General features: G+C 42.8%; 1 protein-coding gene across 1 annotated transcript; it reads right to left on the bottom strand.

The window, feature by feature from the left end:
- Window positions 1-4,719: 4,719 nt before the first annotated feature.
- On the bottom strand, window positions 4,720-26,125 carry JADE1 (jade family PHD finger 1; the record flags this gene model as incomplete). Its single annotated transcript, XM_009869910.1, has 9 exons — window positions 4,720-5,612; window positions 6,381-6,498; window positions 9,412-9,942; window positions 13,248-13,364; window positions 13,957-14,124; window positions 15,259-15,470; window positions 18,576-18,763; window positions 22,482-22,639; window positions 26,043-26,125. Coding segments are annotated over 9 exons (2,468 nt in total), but the record flags the coding sequence as incomplete, so codon positions are not given.
- Window positions 26,126-26,444: the final 319 nt, after the last annotated feature.

Genomic DNA, 26,444 nt, shown 5'->3' with positions numbered 1-26,444 from the left:
TTTAATGTAGCAGATGAAACAATCTGATACAGTTCTGTGGCATATTGGCCCTTTTTGGTCTAAAAAACCACCAGTTCCAACTATGACAAGACTGTGTACAGGGGAACAGATAGATAACATTATACTGAAATCCATGAACAGCTTTGCTCACATACAGTCGATACCTTTAATTTTTTCTTTGTAGAGCAAAAACTTGGAAACATTTTGAAGATTCTATGAATTGTAGAAAGACACTAATTACATCACGAATGACAAATAATTGCTGTTTTTATGGCAGACATTATAGCTGTGGAATGGCTCCATTGCCTTTCAGTTTTAACAATTTGGTTCCAGTTGTTCTGATGCCTCTGTAAATAAACAGTAAATAAAATTATGCTTATGGCTATTCATACAGCTCATTTCTAAGGACTGCAATCTTTATTCAGTTGTGCTTTTTCTTCCTATATTATTATTTTACAATTGGTCCTTGCATTTCTGTTGATCTGCTCTCTTGGTTTGTAGGTGTCTGGGAACTTGTCGGTCAACTCTTACACGTTTTGAAATAGTGTGTTTGAATTCAACACGTCAGTACAGGGGAATCCTCTTGTGTACGTTTTTCTGATAGCTGAGAAACTTCCTACATGTCATTCTAAATTTAGAGCTGAACTCTCTTTTCTCCTTCAGCATGAACTATAAATATTTTAACAGGTGTTAACTGATTTTAAGTGCTCCCATCTTGGACTTAAGTGATGGAATTCCTTGTACTCTCTCTTAAACGTGACACGGATAATTCTGGTTTTTAACTTCTAATTCAGTTGATTGGATAGTGCTTACCCAGTGCTGCAAGATGGATGCAAACTCAAGAAAAATTTCTGCTTACCGCAGCAGAAGTTATTATTTCCTACAGTTGTACGCACTTCTTCACTTAGAGCTTTTTGTGTTTGAGATACGCCTGCATCCCTTGCAATCTCTAATTTTGCTGTGAGACTTCAAAGATTTTTCAAAGCAACATCGATACTTTGTCCTGAAGCTCGGAACGGCTGTTGTGGGGAGATTTTCATCCATCAACCATGTCTGTGATACAGAGGGACACTAGTACCAAGCACCTATTTCCCATTTGCATAATGCACATCTGAGGTGATGACAGACCACCTGGAAGATTTTGTGTGAGCTATTAATCCCATTCACTCCTTGAAGAGAGGCTTTAGCTGTGAAGTGAAACCTAGCTGAAAATGGCAGGTAATTCTAAGTTTTTTGAGCAACAATATTTGTGCAGTCATTCCTTGAGGCACAGAAGGAGACCTGCTTGGTTCCCTTTTAATTCTGGGTATATTCATTTCAACCTGTGGTGTAGCTCTTGTCGAATGGTTATTTCTTTGCCTGAATATGAACTGCAGGGGTGGCACAAGCACCTAACAGGAAAGCCAAGGGGCAGCAGAGCAATTATGGCCAGTGAGACACAGAAGAAAAAGATGTCCCTGCTTGGAGCAGCCAGACATGCCTTCACAACCTTGTCCTTGCCTTGTTTGGCTCCAAGTCCATTGCATGTTTCTGCATCTTAGCATTAGAGGAAGCAAGAGGAAAGGACCTACTGTTCCCTTCATGCCTTGCCTCCTAGAGATCCTGCTACGGCAGCACACGGTCTCTGGCAGCGTTGCATCACTACAGGCAGTCCATAGTGTAAACGTACATTCAGCGTACTTCTCTTGAAGACCTAAGGGGTAACAAACCTCACATTCCTCTTCTCGTGTAACATGTATGAAGACATGGGCTTTAGAAGGACATTGTATAGCTACAAATGTCAGTTATTTGAGGTAAGCAACATCTCTTTAAGGATCTCAAGGAAAAAAAGCAGACGTTTTTCTATTGATGGGATAGGCACAGCTGTCAGGAACAAGACCCTATATTATTCCTTTAAAAAAAAAAAGTGTGCGCTTTGATACCTGTAATAATCCAAATTAAATGCTCACACTGACCATGAAAGTTGTCAGATCATGGCAGTGAAGTGCTTATGTCAAAACCGTAGTAAAATAACTACTGCAAATCCTAAAACACTGCTGGCAAGGATACTGCAAAAATGTACAGCATTTATTCACGTACAGACAAAAAGGCACAATTCTACTGAATATCTTAACAAAAAATACAGCTGTCTTCAACTAGGTCTTTATAAATACTTCAAAAAAAGGGAGAAAATAAATACAGGATTGGGCCATGTAATATAAAATAGTCATCTCTACATATACTTTTTATTTCTATCTGTTTCTCTTCATGCACCTTTTTGTAATTAATTTCAGCTGAATGGACACCAAAGCTAGGCACATAGTGAAAAATCATTTGTACAAGGTCTTACAAATGTAATGACAGTTTTCTCAAATTTCTGAAATTAAGATTTATACACAACATACATAACCCTTCATGTAGGTTTGTGAGAGTTTAAAACCTAGCAAATGGCATTCCAGGCAACTTGACAGAAGTTCAGCTAGCCTACAGTTTGACAGAATACACCAGTCGTGGTTGAGAGATCTCTTGGTCAGTCTGCACAAGGAAAGGTAACACCTAAAACCAGAAATTCAGCAAATGGTTCTATCCCAATAAAATACAGGGCTGGGTTTGTATTGTCACTGCTGTACTTAGAACAACACCTCTTCCACTGAGCGCTAAGCGTGGGAGACAAAACTAACCTACAGAGCTGGTCCTACTGCAGTCTGGTTACAGCTTTTTTGGTTTTGGTTCAGCTCAACTTGAAACATCAGAAAGCTTATTAACCTAAATATCAGGGAATGGAACAGGTAAGGCATTACTTCTGGACAAAGTTACCATTCGTAATAGTGCAAATTAACAAGGTACCTCTTTCAAACCGGTGTGAGGTTAAATGTTTATGTAGAATCAAAATTTAGGTTATTCCATCTATGGCTTGACAAACAATTCCCTATATATGGTCATGAGCTTCTTTATTCCAGGAAACAACAGTACCAGCCTGGAAATCATTGCTGTGTGTCGAGTAGAACTTAACTGCATTTACTTTTTGTCTGTCTATTGTTTTAACTTAACTGCATTTACTTTTTGTCTGTCTATTGTTTGATCAAATAAGTAATTTGATTTTAGCACATCCCAAGAGTGACTACATGACTTCAGACTGATCAGTGCCCTGTTGGACTTCGACCTCCGTAAGTCACAAAGTTAACTTCTTGGGACCAGCAATGGTATTTTAAAAGTATACCGTCACACACAAAATCCTCCTTCTTCAAGGTATCAGAAGGTTGACTTCTGAGTTTTAAAACAAATTATAGGGATATATTCTGCTGAATTATTTAATTGTAACTTGCATAGCAACATAGGGTGTTAATAAGCCTATTTTCCCTTTTTTTTCCCTCCCCTTTCCTAATTGAATCCCCTGGAAGACTCAGTTATGGCAGAGCTCTGCTGTGTTTTAAATGCTCCCTGCGCAAGAGGCAAGGGTCTGACATTAAAAAGTGAGTGGGTGTGGTACCGTCAGGCTCGGAGTAGAAAAGGGGGCAGGGGAAGGGGGTTCACTGTGCCTGCCTCTCAGCAACACGTTGCTGCTGAAGCTTTTTCACCAGTACGTACCTGACTGACATTTAAGTAGAATTCCAAAATTTACAGGTCGCTAACACCCAATGTTACTTGTGCGCTCTACTCTGTACAAAACAGTATCCTAACAATCTGTGAATATTATTGCTCATAGCTTACTAGTTATTGCCATTTGCAATTATTAAAAAAGTACACTATCAGAATACGCGTTCCCTCTTCCATCAAATCTAATCCAGAATAGAATGAAGTATTTTTTCTTCACTTGACTGTAAAGAGCTAACCACAATTTATTGCCTTTCCATCTTATTCTATTTAAAAATATATATTCGTGTCCATTTTAAAGCAACCCTTAAGTGTCATAAGCCTGGCTTTCCCAGTACATACCATTAGTGCATATGTGGTGGGCTTTGGGAAATCCTACCAACTAGTGCCTTAGAAATATTTTTCTGAATTGTCATCCTGGAGGCAGGAACGGTGACGGGTTTATTCCACAGGGTGCTGCGACCCACGAGCCTGTCCCCTTGCTCAGAACTGAGCCCTTTCAGAGCGTCCTCTGTGCTCGTCAGGCAGCTGCAGCCCTCACTTCGGCCTCCTCCAGTATAACAGCACGGTTAAATCTGGTCATCTCATAGGTGTATTTACATGTAAACTCTGGAGCTTATGGAGGGTTCTGAAAGCAAGAGAAAACATTCTGCAGAGAGAGGAAAAAGACCTACCACTGTCCCAGGAAAGTGACCATTTGTAATGGGGTCTAGCAGTGCAGGATGGTTAAACAACCACCTTCGATTCAATTCAGTACACATTAGTTCAATTAAGAGCTTGTGCTTTTCCAGAAGGCAGGGGAAGGGAGTAAAATTTGATCAGTGCTTTTTAGCTAAAAGGGCTGACTGACCCTTCTAGAAGGTTTTTGTGAGTTATTTTAGTGTTCATCGCAAACTTGAGTAGTGATTTCACTTCTCTGCTTACTCGGGAAAGTTGCAAATAAAAGAGATTCAAACTTCAGAATTGGGGGCAGTTAAAAAACAACAGCTTTAAGTGCATGTAAACAAGTTATACAGTTTAGGAATAACAAGTTATCGATTTGTCAGTCTGTAGCCATGTCTAAGAACTCTCTTCTCTCACACCAATAAATAACGTGGAGTTGGCTGGTAGGCGGTGACTCCACTGACACCGCATCCCTGCATCCAGTCAGGATGACAGGATGTTTCTGATAATGTCCCTCCTTCTGCTGGCAGCGCTGTTTGGGCTGAGCCTCTGCTGCCTGCGCTTTTTCTCAGGCACTTCAGTCTCCGGGTCACTCATTTCAGCATCGGAGATGTACCCGTCGTTCTCATTGTCACGCTTTCGCTTGCTCCTTGCTCTGTCCTTCGGTGAAACTCTGCCCATGCCCAGGCAAAGGCAGCTGGAGTTCTGGCGGCAGGTCTCCTCGGGGCTCTCACCCTGCTGCTGCCTCTCCCCCTTCTTTGGAATTCGGAATCCACCCCAGTTTTTCACCGGGATCGTGGGCATCGTAGGCACTTGAACTACTGTCTGACTGGAGTTTACTTTGACGAGACCCTCCATGCATTTAGGCACTATATCCCTCCGCGTGCCAGGTGCCGACCTACCACTGGAGTGGTTCACAGCCCTTTTGTTTTCCGAATGCCTCTGAGAGGGTTCTGTAGGTCTCAGTGGTTTGTGGTTGTGTTTAGAAGTCTTTTCTTTGAGCTCTGCCTTGTTCAGCTCACGCTGTGGATGATTGTCTCTTCTTTCTCTGTGGCCTGGTGCAATAATGACATTTTTCTGCTGCGCCGATACAATCCGTGTTTCTGCAAAGGTCTTGTCAGAATTTGAAAAGCTCCCTGGAGCTGCACCGCCTTCCCTTTGGCTGGGCTGCCCCAGCGTGGATTTGTCGTCACTCCAGGACCTGTTTCTGTCTGTCCTGTATTGTTTTTCCAAAGGGTGAGTCAGAGATGTACCCATTTGTTTCCTGAAGAATGCAGAATGCCATTTCAAATCCTCTATCTTAGGGACACTGGGGCCCAAAGACGGACTGTTGAACAACACTGCATCTTCCATGGAAGAGGATGAGGAAGGCACACCTAAATGTAAACAAATGAAGTCAAAAGTCAAGCAATTCTGTGTCTGGGTACATACAATAACCCCTTTCGAATAGATCTATTTTAACTCTGTTCCTCGTGCCTGACACTTTCTTCAGCATAAATAGGCATCTGGCTGCCTATCCAGCACCTCACATCATGATTATATGGCTATGTCAAGGTTTCCCAACGTGCTGCTGGTGTAGTTTCTCTGTATTCTGTCTAAAATATGGCTTATTAGTTACTGAGTATTTTACGGATAATCTAGTTAATGCTGTAACACTGAAGTAACTAATCTTTTCAAGAAAAGACTACCGTCAATACGATTATGCAGAAAAAACTTGTTGGTTTAAAACCTGAGTGTTCCCTTTTCCAAATTCATTTCTTTGAACTGCCATCTATGATGCAAGGGAACGCACGCTGAACACCAACGCAGTGGCACCGACACACCACACACTTAGGAGCTACCATCTGGCACTTGAATGTAAGTCACGGTCTCTCGGTCCTAAGGAGTCGTTAAAGAATCCCACCAGGCAGGGTGGGAGCAGCACAGCCCTCTGTGCCCAGGGAGCCGAGTGCACTGTGCCCACCGTTACAGCGACACAGATCCTCGGTTCCACATTCAATCTGCTGATGCGCCACAGACTGCACAAGGTTTTAATGAGAATAAACGAGGTCCTGTTCGTCCTTCAAAATTAGTCAGTAGCCTGTAACCACACCTCAGTACTTGTGCCTGTGGTCTAATGTGGGAAATACAAGACTGAAGCGTACCTGAAACTCTTTCTTGTTCCAACTGCTTTATGTAGGTATTAAATATCTGTTCTTGAACTTTGCAAACTGATCTCTTGATTTTTTCCCTTCGGGTCACCATGTAAGTCAGATTACGCACCTACAAGACATCAAGTTTATGAGTTTTACAGGAACTGTGTTTCTACAATATTGTCAATCTGTGCTTGGAATTAATTGAGTTTAAGTACTATACACCGTTAAAACGCATTAGTAACATTGTTAAATTTAACCTTCCCCAAAACACTTCTTAGGAAAGAATCTTAAATACCAATTAATGACAGATGAGTCTATCAGATCGTGAGAGGATCACAATACAGAAGTAACTTCTATGGACATATGGATCATGTATGTATATATATACATGCACATGAAAAATATATATATATGTATCTATGAAATGCCTATCTCTATCTGTCTCTATAGGAAATGCCTTTATCTCTCTCTCTCTCTCTCTCTCTCTCTCTCTCGGAAATGCCTATGTATACCTCTATCTCTAGGAAATGTCTACAGCTGTGTATCCTTAGGAAACATATTTCTTTCTAGCTATCTTTAAGAAATGCCTACCTATATCTACATATCTGTATCTATATAGGTAATGCCTTTATCCACCTGTCTATCTATCTATTGAAAACACCTCTCTATGTATCTCTATCTGTTGGAGATTAAATGAAGTACTTTACTTGAAGAATATTATAATTGTGTGATTGCTTAAAATTAGGATGAATTGAAACTTGTTTCATGAGTGACATTGCTTAGCGTGAGTAGCTGGATTTACTCAAGCCTGAGGCCACACACTGTGGGATTTTCACCCCAAATGCTGCTGAGCTCAGGCTGAAGTAAGGTCTGGAAACCAGCACTAATTCAAAGGTAAGATCACCAGAAACCGCATCCTCGCCCTAAGGACAGAAGACAGAGAAAGGACCCAGCACAGAACAAGAAGACCCCAGACCCAAATATGACTTCTAGACCAAACCATGGCATGAGGGGAAGTGAACTTAGCCTGTAAGGGTGTGACTGCTGGGGGGTTTCTGTGTTGGGGGATTCCTCTCAGAGGTCCCAGCTGGAAACAAACCGACCCTGTGGCCAAACGCAGCCCGAGCTTTTCCCTCCCAACGTGTCGGGGCTGAGCCTGGATCCAGCCACACCTGGACCCCTCTCTCCCTGAGGGAGTGCAGAAAGCGGGGAGGGCCGGTCTGAGCCTGTCTATCTCTGGAGGAACTGCCTATATTTATCTGTACCTAGCTATCTTTAGGAAATGCCTGTATCTATATACCTGTATCTATTATCTATCCCTAGGGAATGCCTACATATGTATGTATCTATCTATCTCTAGGAAATACCACTGTATGTATGCAGGTACCTATCTATCTAGTGATCTGTCTATCTCTAGGAAATGCCTATATCTACCTACGGGTAACACTTCTATACATCTCTACACGTATCTCTATAGGAAATGCCTATATATTTATATCTAGGAAATGCCTGTATCTGTATCTATAGATATCCCTAGGAAGTGCTTATCATAGAATCATAGAATGGCATGGGCTGGAAGGGACCTTAGAGATCATCTAGTCCAACCTCCCTGTCATGGGCAGGGATGCCACCTCTCGACTAGACCAGGCAACACATGGGGACCGAGCAGGAATCGAACCCGCGACCTCGGTGTTGGTCATTGTTGTCAGCACTGTGCTCAAACCACTGAGCTAACCGGCCCCCATATATGTATGTATCTATGTATCTCCAGGAAACACCACTGTATACATCTATCTTCATAGGAAATGCCTAAAAATACCTATATCTTTAGGAAATGCCTCTATCTATATCTATCTATCTGTAGGTAATACCTACATATATTTACATCTATCCCTAGGAAATGCCTATCTGTATCTCTCTCTCTCTCTCTCTCCCTATCTCTCAAGGCCTACATATATATCTATATACAGGAAATGCTATATATCTACATCTATCTCTAGGAAATGCCTATATATCTATCTAGAGGAAATACCGATGTATGTCTATAGGAAATGCCTATAAATGTCTGTATCGGGAAATGGCTATATCTACCTCTATCTGTCTATCTATGGGAATTGCCTATATATAGCTATACCTCTAGGTCTATACCTATATAGCTCTATGTCTATCTCTCTGTCCCTAGGAAATGCCTACAAATACATCCATCTCTGTGAAATGCCTATATCTTTCTCTAGGAAACACCTCTCTACATTCACCTATTTCTCTCTATAGAAACTGCCTACATATGTATATTACCTATCCCTAGGAAATGCCTATAAATAACTTTATGTATCTCTAAAGAAAATGCCTTTATATAGCTGCAACTATCTCTGTAAGAAACACCTGCATATATCTCTCCCTAGGACATGCCTATATCTGTCTATCTACATGGGAAATGCCTATACATATCTCTCTCTAAAGAAAATGCCTATATATATCTACACCTGTTTCTATGCCAATATATATCTGTATCTCTCTATATAGCAAATGCCTGTATATATCCATATTTATGTCTATAGGAAATAACTATGTATCTTCAATAAATTCCTACATATCCCTATCTATCTATAGGAAATATCTACCTATATCTACAGAAAATGCCTATAAATACCTATATTGGGAAATGCCTATAAATACCTCTAGGAACTACTTAAAATACCCACATCTATCTTTAGGAACTGCCTACATATCTATATCTATCTAACTCTACAGAAATTGCCTTTATACCCCTATAGCTATGTATCTTCAGGCTATGCCTATCTATATATCTGCACCTACTTCTATCTCCGTAGGAAACGCCTATGAACATCTACATGAAACACCTGTAGGAAATGTCTCTATATATCTATATCTATCTATTTCTATAGGGAAACATCTATATCTCTATATAGGAAATGCCTGTGGATATCTGTATCTATCTCGGATGGAACACCTTCATGCAAAGTCAATAACCAAGGGTGGACTTGGGAAATGGCACTACCGAGGCGGTGCAGTGGCTTACCCGCTCTAGATCCTGCCGGAGGTGCGTGAAGAGCTGCAGCCTTCTAAGGAGGACATCCTGTTCCTGTTTGGCCAGATTGTCCTCTTCGTCCTTCTTTGGGGTAATCAGCGGTTGATTGAAGTTGGCCTTTCTCTTTAGCTTCCAGTACTGGTAAAGGAATTCCACCAGGTCCTCGGGCAGCCACAGTGCTTTGGCCACTTCCAGAGGCTCCACAAATGTATAGAATTCATCCTCCAGCTGCTGGAGCTTCTGCTTGCGGAGGCTGACCCTGTGGGCCTCCTCCTGGCTTTGACCCATGCTGCAGAAAGGGTCAATGTGGGCAGGAAAAGACATGTCCTGAGTCCTGTTTCCATTCTCCTGGCCTGGGCTTCCATTGAAAGTCTCATCATCCTCTTTCTTGGTGGAGCTGTGCTTGGGACAGTACGACTTGAATTTTACCTCATCATCCTCTGTCAGTATGGTCTTCATCTCCAAGCCACGGTCAAACGCGCAGGTGACGTGAAAGGCTGTTCTGCAGCTCTTCACTGAACACTACAGATATTAAATGCAAAATAATCAGATGGAAATGTCAGAAGCCTAGAACTACCTAGAATTATTCAGGCAGCCAGGACTGCTTTGGCAGAACAACCCTGTTACCACGCTCTGCTTCTAGGCTGCAAGTACCTTCTTGCTCTCTCTTCATTAGCTTCACCATCTAGTGCTTTCAGGCCAGGCAGCGAGCAGGTGGCCCAGCGGGACAGGCACGGTTAGCCCCTCCCTAGCCCAATCACGCTGTTCAGGAGCCAGCAAACCCACGAGCAGAGCACTCGCAGAGTCACCAGACCTGCTCAAGTAAGGCAGCGCTGCACAAACGAGAACCTTCTGCCCTTAACTGTGCCAGCAGAAGAAAGAGGAAAAAAAACTCTGCAGTGGCTACGGCCCAATCTGGAACTTCTAATTAAAAGTCTTTCCCAGCACCTGGACCCACACTACGCTACAGGCCTTAAATGACAGGAATTTTTTTTCTGTTATCCTGATTTTAGAATGTCAAATACTAAATCACTGTTCATCACTACTTCACCGACTATGGCCTTCACTTCAGCTGGGGGATTAGGAGAATGGGAAATTCAATTTTTTTGCCATTTTCCTTCCCTTCCAGTGAATCCAGCCATCACAGAGCGACAAGCATTAGTTCAGCTGATTTAGCACCTCATTTCAATTATATATGTTGTTTTCTCTTGCAAAACATTGTCATAGCTGTCACCAGCCACAGAATGAAAGGTTTAAATACATATATGTATGTATATACACACACGTAAACATATACAATTGTATTGACTCACACCTCCGCCTCCAGTGAAAAGAACCTGAAGTGGAAGTGAACATTAGTGCTATTAACTAGGAAGAAACAAACCCACGGTTGACCCGAGTCGTCTAACCTTCAGGAGAAATGCACTGCACTGGGATGTTCATAAAGCACTTTGTAAAGAAGCCAAACATCTGGGTTTTCCTGCTCAGGCTGACTCAGCAGCCAGGTGGCATATAAAGGTACAACAGAATGCAAACTGCAGAAGTTTCAAATTAACATTCTTTAATACAAAACCAAGTTCCAAAAGGACTTTAAAAAGACTAAAGCATCTTTTGCCCTTTCCTCTCTTCCTAACAAACAGGACAAAAGCAACCCAAGTGGAACACCGAACAGTCCAGAGGAGTCCATCAGCCAGGGGTTTATTTTGGAATAATCAGCTCTCAGAGTGGCCAGTGTTTTATTGGGAAAGCCTGTCTCATTGGAAGGAAACGTGCTGAACTGGAGAGAATACGCGCTCTCCTTTCCCCCAGCTTACTGCAGCTGCTCTCTGTCCAGCCTGACACATACATCCGGCTGCCGGCTTTTCTAATTGTTGTGCACATGTCCTAACACCTCTGGAGGATCTCCTGCAGTTCATCCACTTAACACTACTTCCCTTCTATTGCAGTGGCTACATATAATGTTCTCCGCTGTATAAAATTTCACAACCAAATTCGAAGTATTTCTCAATGCTAGCTTCAATGATATCAAGATTCACCTAACTCTCCTAAAATGTGAGGCACAATTGTCATTTTTTTGTCTTTTCCCCATAATTTCAAATGTAGAGCTGCCTGAAGTGGCAGCCATCATGCCCCCAAGTCATCCTGTGTCGTCACTAGAAGGGGAGAGGTGGTATCAGAACAAACATGGAAGGACTCTCCCCTCTCCCCTGCACACTAATATAAACACTAAAATGTTCAACCATTTGTGAAGTTACCCTTCACAAACAGGCCTGGAGACAGGACAAAACAGCTCTACTTCTTCCAACTCCTTACGAGACAGTAATATCTGTCTCAGGGAGCTTTCAGAAGATCATTTTGCTGCAGTATATGGCACACTGTGAAGGTGAAGAACATATTACCACAATACCAAGCTAGATTTTTTTTTTCCCCGACACAATCACAACATCGCCCCAAGTGAGACACCTGCCCTTACTCTCATCATGTTTTCTCGAGTAAAGCAGATCAAAGATTTGTTTCATGTCTCAGAAGACCAAGCATCTTCTCTTTCAAAAATCTGGGGCTTGGTAATGTGTTTTCTCCATCTCTTCAGATTTTAAAATTGTTCTTAAAATTATTATTTAACATTCCTGAGCCATTTTCCACTGAAAAGGTTCTGCAAATGCTTTACAGCTAACAACCCACTACAAACACACATGTGAAACCACAGCGCCCAGCACAAAACGCTCTGGTGCAGAGCCATTCAGTTATTCAGCAGCGACAATTCCCAAGCTAGGGTGAGAGAGGCTGAATCCAAATCCAAGTGCAAGTGCAGGGACAATTTCAGAAGTACACAATGCGACAAACTGGCACTGGCCCAAGAACATGAGTTGTTGGAAAGGAACAAATGGCTCTATAGTGCTGGCTTTATAGTTGAATTATTGCATATGGAAATCCTTCTCTTTTGAAACTATAAAGTCTAGACATTCGTTTTGATTCTGTCCCATCTCGCTGTTTTAGGCAGTCACCATCCCTGAGCTTGAGTGAGTACCAGAAGCCAGATCAATACTGTTGCACTGCTTCCGCACTGGTGGGAACTGGGAAGCACACATCCAGGAGGGTTTTTTTCCCCTCCGAAACACCAAGAGCTCCAGAATCGACCCACAACTGATGGAGGAAATGCGACTGACTTCCTCAGCTTGTGGCTGGCTTGAGTCTCAGGGAAGACTGGTAAAACAACCTGTTTTTTTCCTAGTGCCCAAGAAGCCTAGTATTAGATGCTCTGATATTCTCCTCAGCAACTTAAAAGCTGGACCAACAACAAAACAGTCACAGCGAAAACAGTCCAGTGTTAAGTAGCACCCAAAATGAGAAATTCAAAGCCGCAACGAGCTTTATCATCAAAGTGATGGTGTTTACTTCCACTGAGAGCTGGGCATGCTCAGCACTTGAGACATCCCAGTCAATACAGGCAATACACAGCTCCCACTGAGGGATCCAACTTGTCTCAGAAGTCGCTAAATAGGAACTAGCACATCAGTTTCAGCACAGCAGCTTTCAGCGTTCACGCTTTGGTTTCGTATGTGGTACTTGACAGAAATACAGGGGTTTTTCCTCTACCCAGCAACATTCAAGTACACTAACACACCTATCGGTGTATCTACAAATCAGCAAGTTATAGGGGATGACCTGACTATTATTATTGACACTTTACTAGAAAGTAAGAGCACGCTAACATTCACCTTGTGTGCAATTAAGTCCATAGTAATGACCAGGAAATCAAAGTTTACCTCGAATACACATTTTGTGCATCTACTAATAACACATGGATATTTGTGCAATTAAATTACCTGTATACAAGCTCCAACTTTTTCATTGCAAAGGCTGCACACCAGGGCCCATCGACTGCTGGGAATGTGAGAAATGTTTGTGATGGGCTCCATTTTTTCCGGGCTTCCGATGCTCACCTAAGAGATAAAAGATTTAAAACCACAGAGTGACTATTACACTGTTAACTGAAAAGGGAAATAATTCTATCAAAGAAATCAAATTTCTTGTGTGCCTGTGCAAAATCAGCATGTTTCTCATTTGTAAGGAACTAAAAAAAATTGCTTTTTTAAAGAAGTCTCTTTCTCACCGCATGAATAAAACGGTTTCAAGGTGAAGCCCTCCAACTTAAAATTATGATAGAGGATGAGTATTTTGCTCTTAAGAACCCAGAGGAATTCTCATTGCCACATCCAAACCTTCCTGGTTCACCTTTAATGTTCCATTTAAAAAACAAAATGGTACGTAGTGAGCTTGACAGCAGCAAGGGTCTAGTATTTTGCGGTCTAATTTTGATTGCCAAAGGTAATGTAATTACTTTCTATAGAGATGATGCATCATGCTGCAACACTTAGCATCTAGCTGAAAATCTTTCCTGTTTTTTTCCTAAGAACTACCACATATATGCCACACTCAGTGTAGCAGCACACACTCAGCTGAATCACGGTTTTGACACGCTCCTCCTCTCCCAGAATCACGGCAGCCCTGACCTGCCAGAGGATTGGCACCTACCTCTGGAATCCACAGAGCACAGCTAACGTGGACCCACTTGGTGCCACTCCGGGTCGGCTTCATGGCACCACCCTTCTTAGGACACAGCAAACACTTGGGTTGGACGGCAAGCGCGCAGGTCCTGCACAGCCAGCTGCCTTCCGGCACGTTCAGGATCCCGTAACACGCCTGTATTCCCATGTACAGAAAAAAAAACAAAAGAAAACAAAGGTAACAACATGGACTTATTACTTTTTAGCCCGTCACACATAGACTCTCACAACCCTTAAAATGTTCTTCATGGAACTTCTAACACTATGAAAACGTTAGCCTGTGGAGTATCTCAGGATGCTTTCATAACCTTAGCCAACCCCCTTACCCATTCATTCCCCAGAAAGATCTTTCAGTGAAAGGAGCAGAAGTCACGGCCAGCTCTCAAAGGGAAAAGTGCAGAATGACAACTAAGATCACTTTCATGAAAAGACTACATGTTCACAGAGTCCTCCATCTAGATTACTGTCAGTTGAAACCCTCTTAAGCTTCAGATGTGACAAGAGCCTCAGGATCAGAGCACCACTACAAGTATAAAAATGTCCACTCTGAGTATCTTGCAAGACAGCCATTTGTACCTCACCACTGTCATAAGCATATTTCTTTGTTGCTAGTGCATTTAAGAAACACATGCAAGAAAATGCCATTCTTGTTCACCAGACAACACAGCTTTGCAAACACTGAACGATAAAAGCAAACTCCTTAAAGCCGGAAGGAAGGACAGGCTGATAAGGAAGGCATCTGCCACTGTAAGGAGCATTCACGGAAACAGATCTGCTAAAACTCTACCTGTTCTCTCATGCTAAGAAGACTTCTTAACTGCCACAAAAAGGTGGCACACAGCAGTGTTTCACTTGCCTGAAAGTTCTTTTTTCCCCTCCCTGCTGAGCCTCAGTTGCTGATATTAAAGGTGTGTTAGCCCCCGAAGCGTGCAGAAAGAGAGGAAAAGCTCCAGTAAGACAAGTGACCGGCTGAGAATGTACACCACCACACAGGTGTGTTTTGGGGATGCTACTCTTCACCTTGTAACTTGCTTCACATACAGACAACACTGCTTTTAACCCTCTGGGCATGACATTGCTAGAATTACATGTAACAATTCTCCTTCTGAGAGTTCCGAAATTCATCTCACAGCTCAGTGGTGAATGCCACTACTATATTTAACAGATCAACATCTGTCACAGGAAAAAAAAACCCAATCTGTAATCTGTAACGGTTTGAAGAAGTTTCCGTCACCACCCCTACACCGCCACCATGCCCCGGCCACCGTACCTGGTGCACACAAATATTGCATTTGTCACAAAACACCATTTCATTGCTGTCTTCTCCATCCGGAGACCGACAGACGTCACAGACAACATCTTCATCATATTCAATGCCAAGTCCTTCTTCTGTCTCGATAGCATGACTCATGCTATCATAGCATCGTTGTTCAAACTCCTCCATGACCCTTTCCATCATGCACTCCTCCAGTTCAGGCATACCTGGGAAAGAGGAATTGTTACTTACTTAAAAGAACAAGTGATAACCACATCACCATGCAACTCCAGCCGAGTAGATACAGCCAACCTCCACACGTACACACTGCATTCCTACACAATCATGCCTATTTCAGCATTAAAAATGTCAAGGTCGCAACTGTATTAAACTAACAGAAGCGAAGTATCCAAACCAATCTTTCAAAATCTTGAGAAAAACTTTCATAAACTGATTTTGGCTTCCAAGTCGTGTTCTTGTTCTTCTTCCTGGGACAGCACTGTCTATGGCTTTTGCTTCACTTTTGCAACCCAGACGCTGACTCCTTGGTGAAAGACTTGAGAGTGTTTTGAATGAGAAGTGATGAGGATAGAGGCAGGAAATCAATGACAGAATCTGCTGCGGTACTTGCAGCAAACTTGTAGTTTCTAACAAGTTGTTGGTTCCTTACAAGTTCTAACCCAACAGGGTGCAGCCCCAACTCAGGTCTCTCAGACTCTGCTGTACCAGCAAATGTTTGGTCTAAAAAGTGAAAATCACAGTTGTAATAAATGCAACATCAAATCTGTGACAATAAATAAAAGCAACATCTAATGTGGGATTTGGTCTTCTCAAGTAGCATCCATCAGAAAATTATTCCTGACACTACAGCTACAGTCCGATCCCATTAGAGTATTTTACAGTTCAAATATTATAGAACTGAAAAATTATCTGCCATAGAAGCAGGAAGAAAAACATCCAAAAAGCCCACAGTGCTGCCCTCACTGGCTTTCATCTCTCCCTTACCATGACAATGAGCTGGCCAGAAAACTTCCAAGTTGGTACTACACCAACCTTTACCCCAAAATCGTGCCACACAAACATGTGCAAAACCAGGACAGCTGTACTACTGCCAACAGTCATTATCCTCTTGCAAAGTCAGTTTGGCACAAGAATTTCCACATGCTTAAATCACTAGAATAAAGCACAGGCTTGGGATATCCTGGTTTTGGTCTGATTTTCAACACCTAACATTTACTGTGACGTACAGAAGATGGCATCCTCATGATGTGTGTTTACAGAGAAACACCGCCTTTCAGCTCTCCCTGTGAATACCTGAGCCACAAATTCCACAAAGCAAAGAAGAAAAAAACCCAAACCTCTCCAGCTCCCCCTGATCAGATGACAAATACTCTACATAAGTACTTCCAGCTTCCCCTACTGACAGGTAAATCCTTGCAGCAGAGATCAGTGATCCCACACTACCCACACTGAGCAGCTGAAAGGTAGCCAGAGGAAACACCCAAAATCCTGCTGATGCGAGAGTGGATTTTACCCTGCAACCCAGAAATACCGCAGCAGCAAAGCTGGTGATGGTGGGTTTTAGTCCAGTTTTCAGCTAAATTCTAACCTTATGACTGTTCCCACTTTATCAAAAAGCCTTAGAGATATGTCATTGACTGTGCATTTATAAGGGTTAAAAAAAGGAAAGCGAGGGGCTGCGGCTTCAGTTCAACTGTTTACATTCATTCTTTTAAAGACAGAACAGACATTTTCAATATCTGATGCACTTCGATGGGTATCAAAGAAAACACAAGGATTCATAGCTGCAGGGACACCATAAACAAAGTGTTACAACTGCAGATGATGAAATATTTCACTTTCCAAATGCCTGTTAATATTATCTGTAGAGTACAGCGTCTGATAAAGCACCCAGTTACGTGTTTCAAGGCCCACAACATGGTGCCTGGTACTGACACGAGCATTTCCTTCCCTCTGTGTATAGCGAAAGGGAGTGGGTAAAGATTTAGATCAAACATATTACAAAAAACCACACTGACACACAACATCAAAGATACGATCTGTCAAATTCTAGCTGTTCACTGCTTCAAGTCCAACGTGTACTTTTGAAAGTCAGGTTCGTGTAGCAGAACAGCCACCTCAGGGCTTCATGCACAGGGACAAAGAAAGCAAAGGGAACTTGCTGCTGCTTTCCTGATGATAACTGGAAAGATAACCCACACTCCTGAATCATCAGTTGCTTTGAAATCAATCTATTCCAACACTACAAACTCGAGCAAGCCTGACTTAAGATCTGGGAGAAAACATACCAGGTCAAGGCTGTGTCATGTTTCCTTCGTATGTGGATTTAAAAAGGAGAAACTTTACAATAGTTATAAATGGTCAGTTTGTGGTTTACCGGGTCTTAAGCCACGCCATGTATGGGCTACAGCCAGGTGAAACCCGTGTGACTAAATTGTAATCCAAACCAGGGAACTGCCAGAAGGCTAAAACAAAATCCCACAGTGTTCAACGTCTCCAAACCTCTTCCATCTGGCACAGAATCCTTTCCCTTATCTAAACAACGTGGTAAAGGTTCTGTACTGACTTATATCCTCTTCAATTCCACTGAAATCCTCTTCGAGAGCACACACCTTACCAGAGAAATGTTCCTATTCCTGCCCTGCTGCCCTGCCCCTGCCCACACACAAGCCATCCTGTAGCAAAGGGAAGAGCTGCTCCCCTTGCGACAGCTCCTCCTCCTGTTTTGGACCTGGACCCCAGGGGCACAGTAAGGTTTGGGAGATTCCTCCAATAAATCACTGCAGGAATTCCTTCACATCTCATTCCCTGTGCAATTCCACAGGCGTTAAGTTCTCTAAACCTCTCAAGACTCCTTGTCTACCTTCTTGGCACTGAACACCCCTAGCTAAAAAGATATTACAGATATGTGACACAGAGGAAAATAGGTACATTAAAAAAAAAAAAAAAAGACTAACTGGAGAAACTACCGTAATGGTCTGTCTGTTGCTCCCTTCAAGCACATTCATAGCGAAATGGGAACTTTGTGAGAATTCCCTTGTGAAACAGAAAGCAGCAGAGACCAAAAAAAAAAAACAACCTGTGGCCAGATCCTGACCTGGTCTGAGCAGATACAACCAACTTGTTCCGAAAGCATCTATCTTAGGGCTGAATTACATCAGGTCTGGTTTCCTGTGGCTATTCCAACTCATATGATTACTATCTCTTCATACCCACTGCTGCCTTCCCTAAAATTATTCATAAGATTGCCAGCTTTAAAATATAAAAAAATATAAAAAGAAGCAAGAAAATCACAAGCACTCATTGCTTACCCATTTCTTTGAATTCTTCATTGGTAAGCTGCAACCATGCCACATCCGTATCATCGAGATTGTAGCGACACATGCTGTTTGCTAAGGTTCGAATGTCACCACAGCCCAGCTCTGGAGGCTCTGAACCTGATGAAACAATGTACTTCCTGGGACGCGTAAAGGTGCCAGCTTTGGGCTCAGACACAATCCTAAAACAAAGAGACAAGCAGACGTCAGGTACGCTGGGTTGCCATGAGACTTCTTGCTAGAGAACTCAAAACGCCTGATCCAAAGTGACTAGCAGTCATCCAAGCATCCAGGCAATCACCTTGCACCACTGAGATGGGAAAGCAGTATCGCACACTTAACATAATGGGTTGGCATTATAATAAGAAATTAATTGAAGTTGTCTAAAAACTCAATTCATTCCCAAAACTCTAAACAAAATCAAAAGATTAGAGGACAGAGCTGCCCATACGCTTACCTGAAATTCACACTTCTAGAGTTTAAAATTTAAAGCTAGAGCAGGAACACTGTTATTTATGTAGTGATGGCTGCCACACATATGCTGAACTCTGTTTTAAGACTTTTTGAATTAATCTGTTCAACTGCAAGATCACAAAAATTCAGGAAAAAAAAAATACTATTTCCTGCTGCATCACTGCAGGGGGCTTGGACTAGATGACCTTTAAAGGTCCCTTCCAGCCTAATGCATTTTACGATACGATGATTTAAACTCTTCTTTCTTACAGTATGTTTCTTTTGATTTATTTTTCAGGTGTGTGCAGAACTACAGAATTGCCATTTTGTGAAACTCAGAAAACCATTCCACAGAGAATCAGTAATTTGCACTGGCTTCACCTTCACTTACCCAAGCAGATCCAAGCTCTGACATCCTGGGTCTGCATTTCCTCTTTCACAATCACTAACGTCATGGTGGGCCAAGCGTAAATATTAATCAACTGCTGCTGAAACTATCTTCTCTAAGGTTTTGAAGGCTCTAGCTGGCCAACAACCAACTATGAAAGCCTATTTCAGCTGCAAGCCAACTGAAATCTTGTTTGACCACAGGCATTGGTTCAGGAAACAGTAAAGTAGCTACAGCACATAATTTGCTCTAGGTCAGATTTCTGCAACGCCGCAACTTAGCTAAGCCAGGAGACGGGCGAAAACCCACCCACCACAGCGGTCACTCTACCAGCAAGGGAATTCTGTCAGCCCAGCTGCAGCGTGTCTCTCTCAGCAGAGGACACTGTACCTTCTTCTCAGTTACCTGCACAACTGAAATTCAGTTTGGCTAAAACCCACTTCACACCGTACCGCTGGCACCTCCAGGAGCAACAGGCCACACTGCCGAATGACTGTCTCCCGCAGCACCAGTGTCGATGATTTTTAAGGCTCTAGTGCTACAAGGGAGGAGATAGCACCACTGCATGTGGACACAGCTCACTGCTGGCAACAGCCTAAGCTCCACAACAAGTGGGACATCTCCATCTATTTTGCCCCCATCCAAAGTCCAATGAGTTAACCCCTCCTCCTATCGCAAGACACTGATCTGCCACTCCTGTGCCTGAACACAAAGTTCTCGGTAAACCCTCCACCTGTTTCAGTCTCCTGCACAGCCCTGCATCTCCCCCTCATCTAGCCTATTTTGGAAAACAACCTGAGGAATGGCAGGCAAGAGCCAAATGCTGCCTTTGGGGCTTCTGAGGTACAGAAGGTGACTGTAGAATATGAATCTGAATGACCTTGCCAGGCTCACTGCACTGGTCAAACTATTCCTGGTCATACTGCACAGTATTAAAATATTCCAGACTACTACATCTCACAGAGAAATTACTTTAAACTGTGTGGCTCTCTCTCAATCTTCTGTACCATAAATTCCTTCATACCTATGTCTCCACGTGGAAATCATAACCTCTGAGCAGCATCCTGCACATGCTGTCTAATACCACTGTAGTGGCAAAGAACAAACAAGCACAGGTAGTTTGGCTTCAAAACACAACCTCATCTCTTTATTTTTGTGGTAGAAACTAGTAAAAAAAAAAAAAGCAATACTTAGTACACAGTAAAACCCACATTCAGCTGAATTATCCATGTGACTACATGCTTACAATGAATCACCACACAGCCTTGCTCACTCCACCCCCTGGCCTTACTCATCCTGCCCTGACCAGTTGCTACAAGGCCAAAACTTTTTATTCTCTACTATGTACCACATTAGCATAAACTCTCTGCCCTGCGTTTTCCTTTTCTTCTACACCAGCCACTATGTGGCTATTGCTGATTTTATTTACAGAACATCTCCCTCCCAAAGTTAAGCACTGAACAGTTACAGCACTGCCATGGCAGGACTCTCCAAGTGTTTTTGTGAGCGGGCAGACAGGGTAATTAACCAGACATTAGAGTGTCACTGACCAGCAAGTGCTCACCAACAGGGCCATACAAGACAGCTCTGCAACTAATGAGAAGGGGTGCCTTCTGTGCTCAACCATGGGTACCTTCTTTCCTCCTTTAATATTTTAAATTTGGAGCAACAGCTCTGTTGGCCATTAGGAGAGAATAGCTCTCTCCTAATCGAGCACCTCGATCTTATAGAGCCAACACATCACCTCCCTGAAAGATACAAGGTGGGGATCCTCTGGAAGGTGTCCCTCTGCTAAAACCCACAGGTTTCCTGGTCCTCCTGCAGCCTTGGAAGATGCTTGAAAAAGCAGTGAGAAGACAATGTGAGCACACACGTACGATGCGTGTGCAATTATGCAGGGTCTGGGTAAAGTCAGTGTGGAGCAGACTGTGAGCACTGCAGGAAAATGGTACGTTCCCATGTCCCAAACTGCAGAGCAGAGAGGAAAATGCTGAGTTCTCATCAGAGCTCCATGTACAATCCTTCAGGAGGAGAAGGAAAGTGTTTACCTGATGTTCAGCTAACTTCCCCACTGCACAGGCCTAGTAGTGCTCAGTGGTGGTCTGCAGGCTGCTGCACAGAACACAAAAAGCTCCAACAAACTTTCCTGTAGTCTCCATACTCCAAGGTTAAAGCAGGAATATGCAGACCTGATAGAATCAGTGTAGCATCACCCAGAACCTGTAGCTGTATATCCGAGATGGGGCTTTTCGGGCCCCACCAGCACTGGTGGGTTATCTGGTAATGCCTTATGAGCCAGCCTGGACTTACTCAAAGAGAACTACTCTGATTAAATGGGAATAATCTTCATTATTCTCCTCTTTCTCCAACTCTAATCCCAGTAAAGCATAAAATAGATGGGCTGCAGAACACTCCTGCCCTTATAACTGTTCTGTTCCATTTGAAACAGAAAACAATATCCAAGTGTAACAAACAAGGTAAGGAAAAAGAGGGTTTCTTGGATAAGAGCTAGAAAATTTCACACTAACGTGTTTAGTTACATGCACATCTGGATGGTTATTAAAACAGCTGAAATCTTGGACAAGAAACAATTTCCTAAGTTAATAAATGAAACAACCAAAAAATAACGTGAAACCAAAATAAATGCTGTACTTTCTCTAGCCCTTAAATCTGGCTTGTCTAATTGTTCCTTGAAAGGAACCCATGACTTGGAACCAAGCACAAGAAGGATCAGACAAGGGCTCTCCCAGCAATGCTGAATAAGGCCCAGTCTGGGCTTAAAAACAGAAGCTATTTTTAAGGTTCTGTCATCATACTCCATCATAACCTAATGCCAGAAATAATCCTCTGACATTAATATTTCAACAGACAGGCAGAACAGGCCTGACTCTTCACCTCTCCAACCATTCCAAAAGTTGAGGTAGGTTGCTCTTCATGTCCGAGAACCAAAACCTCTCTAGCTAGACACTGTGGAATAAAGCTCTAGCAGCCAAGGTAATGTAGACATAAGCCACTAGCGTAAATGTGTGTGTATTTGTTTACATTCCTCCAAACTATACCTGGCTACTGGTTCTGGGAGGTTCCCTGGGCTAACTGGCACCTGAACTCCCTTTTCCCACTCCTGCCTCCAGGGGTCTGTCAGCACATAGTATTCATCAGGGTTCAGCTGGACGGAGTCATTTAACTTCATGGCAGTGATCAGGTCCATTCTGAACACCTGCAAAGAGAGTGACCAAGAGAGAAAAATAGAGACACTGACATTTGATATTTACACTCTAAGATTCACAGCTTCAGGGTAACCATGGAGCACAGTGTGTAACAAGGTCACTGTACCAACAGCGAACTGACCCAGCCCACTGCAGGACAGAAGTTGAGCTTCATGGCAGGGAACGGGGCGTCTCAAGGGGCAGGCACTGACAGAACAACTTCCAGCTAACTCCATCCCAAGTCCTGGCACTCCTCCTGTGCTGAAGCCGTAACCCTAAGAGGTGCCACCCGCTTTTGCCTCTGTCTTGGCTGCAATAAAAGCTGCAGGAGCTTTGAGTCTTATAACAGCAGCACAAGAAAGACTCATTTCCACTCCATGGTTTTTTGGGGGTTTTGTAAAATTACTGTAAAATTTTGTAAAATTCTGACTAATCCAAAGTCCAAAATTCGGACTAATCTACTCTACCACGAGCAGCTGCAAGAGGAAATTCTAAGGAGATGACTCTCTGTGCAAATATTTAAAAAAATAACTCAAAAGATGAACTGCAGACCCAACTGGAATTCTGGTGGCAGCTCTCTGGTTTAGCAAAGGTGCTTGGTATTCAGTCATCTACAGACACCTCCGCACCATAGCCGCAATTTTGCTTTGCCTTTGCAAAGGCATCCATCCCTAAAATGTGCAGGACATTTGGCAACTTTTGGGTTAGCAGCCATGAAGCAGCAGCAGTGCTGTCTTCGACAAGTCATGGAATGAAATAAAAAGGGATTTACTCTTGTAGCAGGCATGCTGGGGGTACTGGTGTGGCAGCTTCGGCCTGGTTGGCCACTGCCTACGAGCACTGCATAAGCCAGCGGTGCTATCACAGGCATCGGAACCATAAGCCTGCACTTGTTTATGTGTCTTCCAGCTCTCCCCACCCTGCTCTCCCTGCAAGGCATGGCTGCACTCAGCACTCCTCACCTGCACAACCATCAGTTTTTAACTACTCAGTGTCACATTCAAAGGAAGGGGTTAAAAAGCAACTAGTTGACAGAAAATAAGGACAAGAAGAAGATAGGTAACATCTTAAGAAAAGTTCTCCTGCAGAATGCTCAGTTTGTGGCAGACAGCCAGCAGCCACCCAGCCCTGTGTCACACACTTAAAAAGGAACACATTACCAGGGTAGTGCTCCTAGACACAACCTCCCAGTCCCCAACCGACGGCCACGCTGCTCTACGTTAGCTCCAGCCAAGTGTTGCATCTGGCTGAGGAAGAACAGGATCTACACAGAGTGAGAATCAGGCAGGCCTCCCCAGGACAGCAATTTCTGTCAAACATTATTCACACACCCAAAATCTCAATAGATTCCCTATATTCGAGGGGAAGTATTTTAGGGAACCAGTGAACCTGACAGTTAATTATACCTCTGAGAATATTTCAAAGTGTGATTTGCCTTACCACACTACACATCTTGAAATCTCTCCTCCCTCCCAGCACACACTCACTACTCCACTTCTGTCTCAGTTTCTGTGCTGTTTCTATTTCCAGTCTGGTTTTGTCATAAAAATAGCATAAAACCATGACATTTTTCTTAACACTTGTCTTGACACATTCAGAAAAACTGCCAACATTTTAAAATAAAGAATAATATTATCATATGAAGGAAAAGGTGAATGCAGGTAATGAAATATAATGAAATGTTTTAAACAATCCAACTACAATTCCTGTGAGGCTCCAATAAAGAAATGAAAAATAAGCCACAAAGTAAACTGGCTCATAAAACAAACAAGCACAGCTGGCCAGGGTATTCTGCACTTCTAAGAGAGTTCAATTAAAGCAATCAAATGCCAAAAAAAAGGAAGACTAAAAACACAAAATGGGATGCAAAACTTGCTCAATCTGAGAGCCAAAGTAACTCAGGTTCTCAGATACATTTGTCATAAAACTCCCTCAGAAGCAAAGCTAATGCAGCACCTGACAGCCAAGAAACTCCTTCCCAGGCCAGTGGCGCTGTGCCACCATTCTTTCTGCTCTAATTTCCGATGCCATCAGACTGCCCGGAGCAAAGCAGAGCGTACAAGAAGTGCTGGCTCTCAGAAGCACTGAACACTTCAGAGCTAAAGGGTGAAACCCTGGCCACGCTGAAGTCAATGGGAATGTTGCCACCAACTTCAATGAGACCGTGATTTCACCCGGGGAGTTTAGCAAGTGTCACTTTTCTGCCAGCACGCTTGTCATCAGACCAGCCGAGACAATGTAAACGGAGAGAGTGAGGGAGGGAGAGGTGGGAAAGACTGTGGAACAGAGCTAGAGGGCAGTAGATGCGAAGTCCATCCAGTCTGAGAAAACAAGAGAAAACTAAACTGCAAAGACTCTGGTAATAAATGCAAGGAAAGGGAGAGGACAAATCAGAAGCACGCAAAAGAAAACTCCAGCAAGATTCGCAATTATCTCAGATTATTCCATGATAGCCTTTCATGAGGTGGTTCTCAAAACTACACTTCTAAGGGATGTACACAAGATAATTAAGGAAAGCAAGCCCATCACCAGTAAGAATAAATTCACCAGGGGTTTCCACATTCACAAAAAGTCTTGAACAACGCACAATGACAAACAACACTGGAAAACACCAGTACTGGGTGTAGTTCACACTGAGCACTGAACAGATTCTTCTTGTGAAAACTCTTCTCTGGGTCTTAAGTATACTGTCAGTGGGGAGGGTGATAAAGCATGTTTCCTCTCAACATCAATCACTCACTAACGCACCAGAAATACATGTATTGGGCAAGTACCTGAAATGAAGAAATTCAACCTCCCACAGCTAATGCTTTCTTTGCAGCCTCTACAATGTCTAAAGCACAGTATTTGCCTCAAGATAGGGAGACTCGGCAAGAATATTTCCCAAGAACTGGATCACATATATGTGTTACTAACAGTTGATCCATCCTGGAAAGTTCAAAGATTTCTATCTCCTTTGATAGGATTTTCTCAAAGCACTACGCAAGACAGAACTGTCATAGGAAGGATTTGTAGTTTGACAAGCCCTTTAATAAAGATCACATACCAATATCCAATATCAACTATGAAACAAATGCACCTAATGTAAATTTTCACTGTTCACCAATCAACCTACAAATAAAACCCTGATGACAAAAATACCAGAAAAAAAAGACTCCTCAGTTACACTGAATGAGTGTCGGACTATGATAAAATTCAGAGAGCATAAGTACTGCTGGCAGTGGCTGTGCCAATAGCTGAAATCCCTAATTTCCTGGCAAAAACAAAAGAGGGGGGGAGAGGGGCATGTGTCAGCTAAAGTGTAGTAAAAATAAAAGAAAATGTAAATCTAAAGAAATGGATCCATTACCAGAATATGTATAAAGCTTTGCATTTGACAGATGTAACAAAATGAAAATCAAATTCCAGAAATACCTCAGAAGGTTTTTGATCTTCACGTCTGGAACACGAAGCCCTCTGATGTCGAGGTCTGGAATGCTGGGACGAGGTGGACCCACCTAGGATACAGAAATGATCATTTGCAGACACTGCTGCCATCTACCAATAAAAGCCTTTGCTCTCCCCTCACACCCAAGAAGGCCAATTGACTTTGGTGGGGCTGTATGAGTAAGGCAAACCTCCTAAAGACTCTTTTTCAAAACGAAACAGAAAATAAGAAGTTACTCAGTGATAAACTTCTGTGATCGCCCTTCTGCTTCTGTTTGGTTTATCATTTTCTACTGATACAGACATGTATGGGCTGCACCGCACTTCTCAGCCTTCTACCCAGCATTTAAAGAAAGCAACCTCACAACACGCTTCCCCCTGAGCATCAGT

This window comes from Apaloderma vittatum, unplaced genomic scaffold, assembly GCF_000703405.1.
Source record: "Apaloderma vittatum isolate BGI_N311 unplaced genomic scaffold, ASM70340v1 scaffold3265, whole genome shotgun sequence".
Classification (NCBI taxonomy): domain Eukaryota; kingdom Metazoa; phylum Chordata; class Aves; order Trogoniformes; family Trogonidae; genus Apaloderma; species Apaloderma vittatum.
This window is presented reverse-complemented; position numbering and strand designations above follow the sequence as displayed.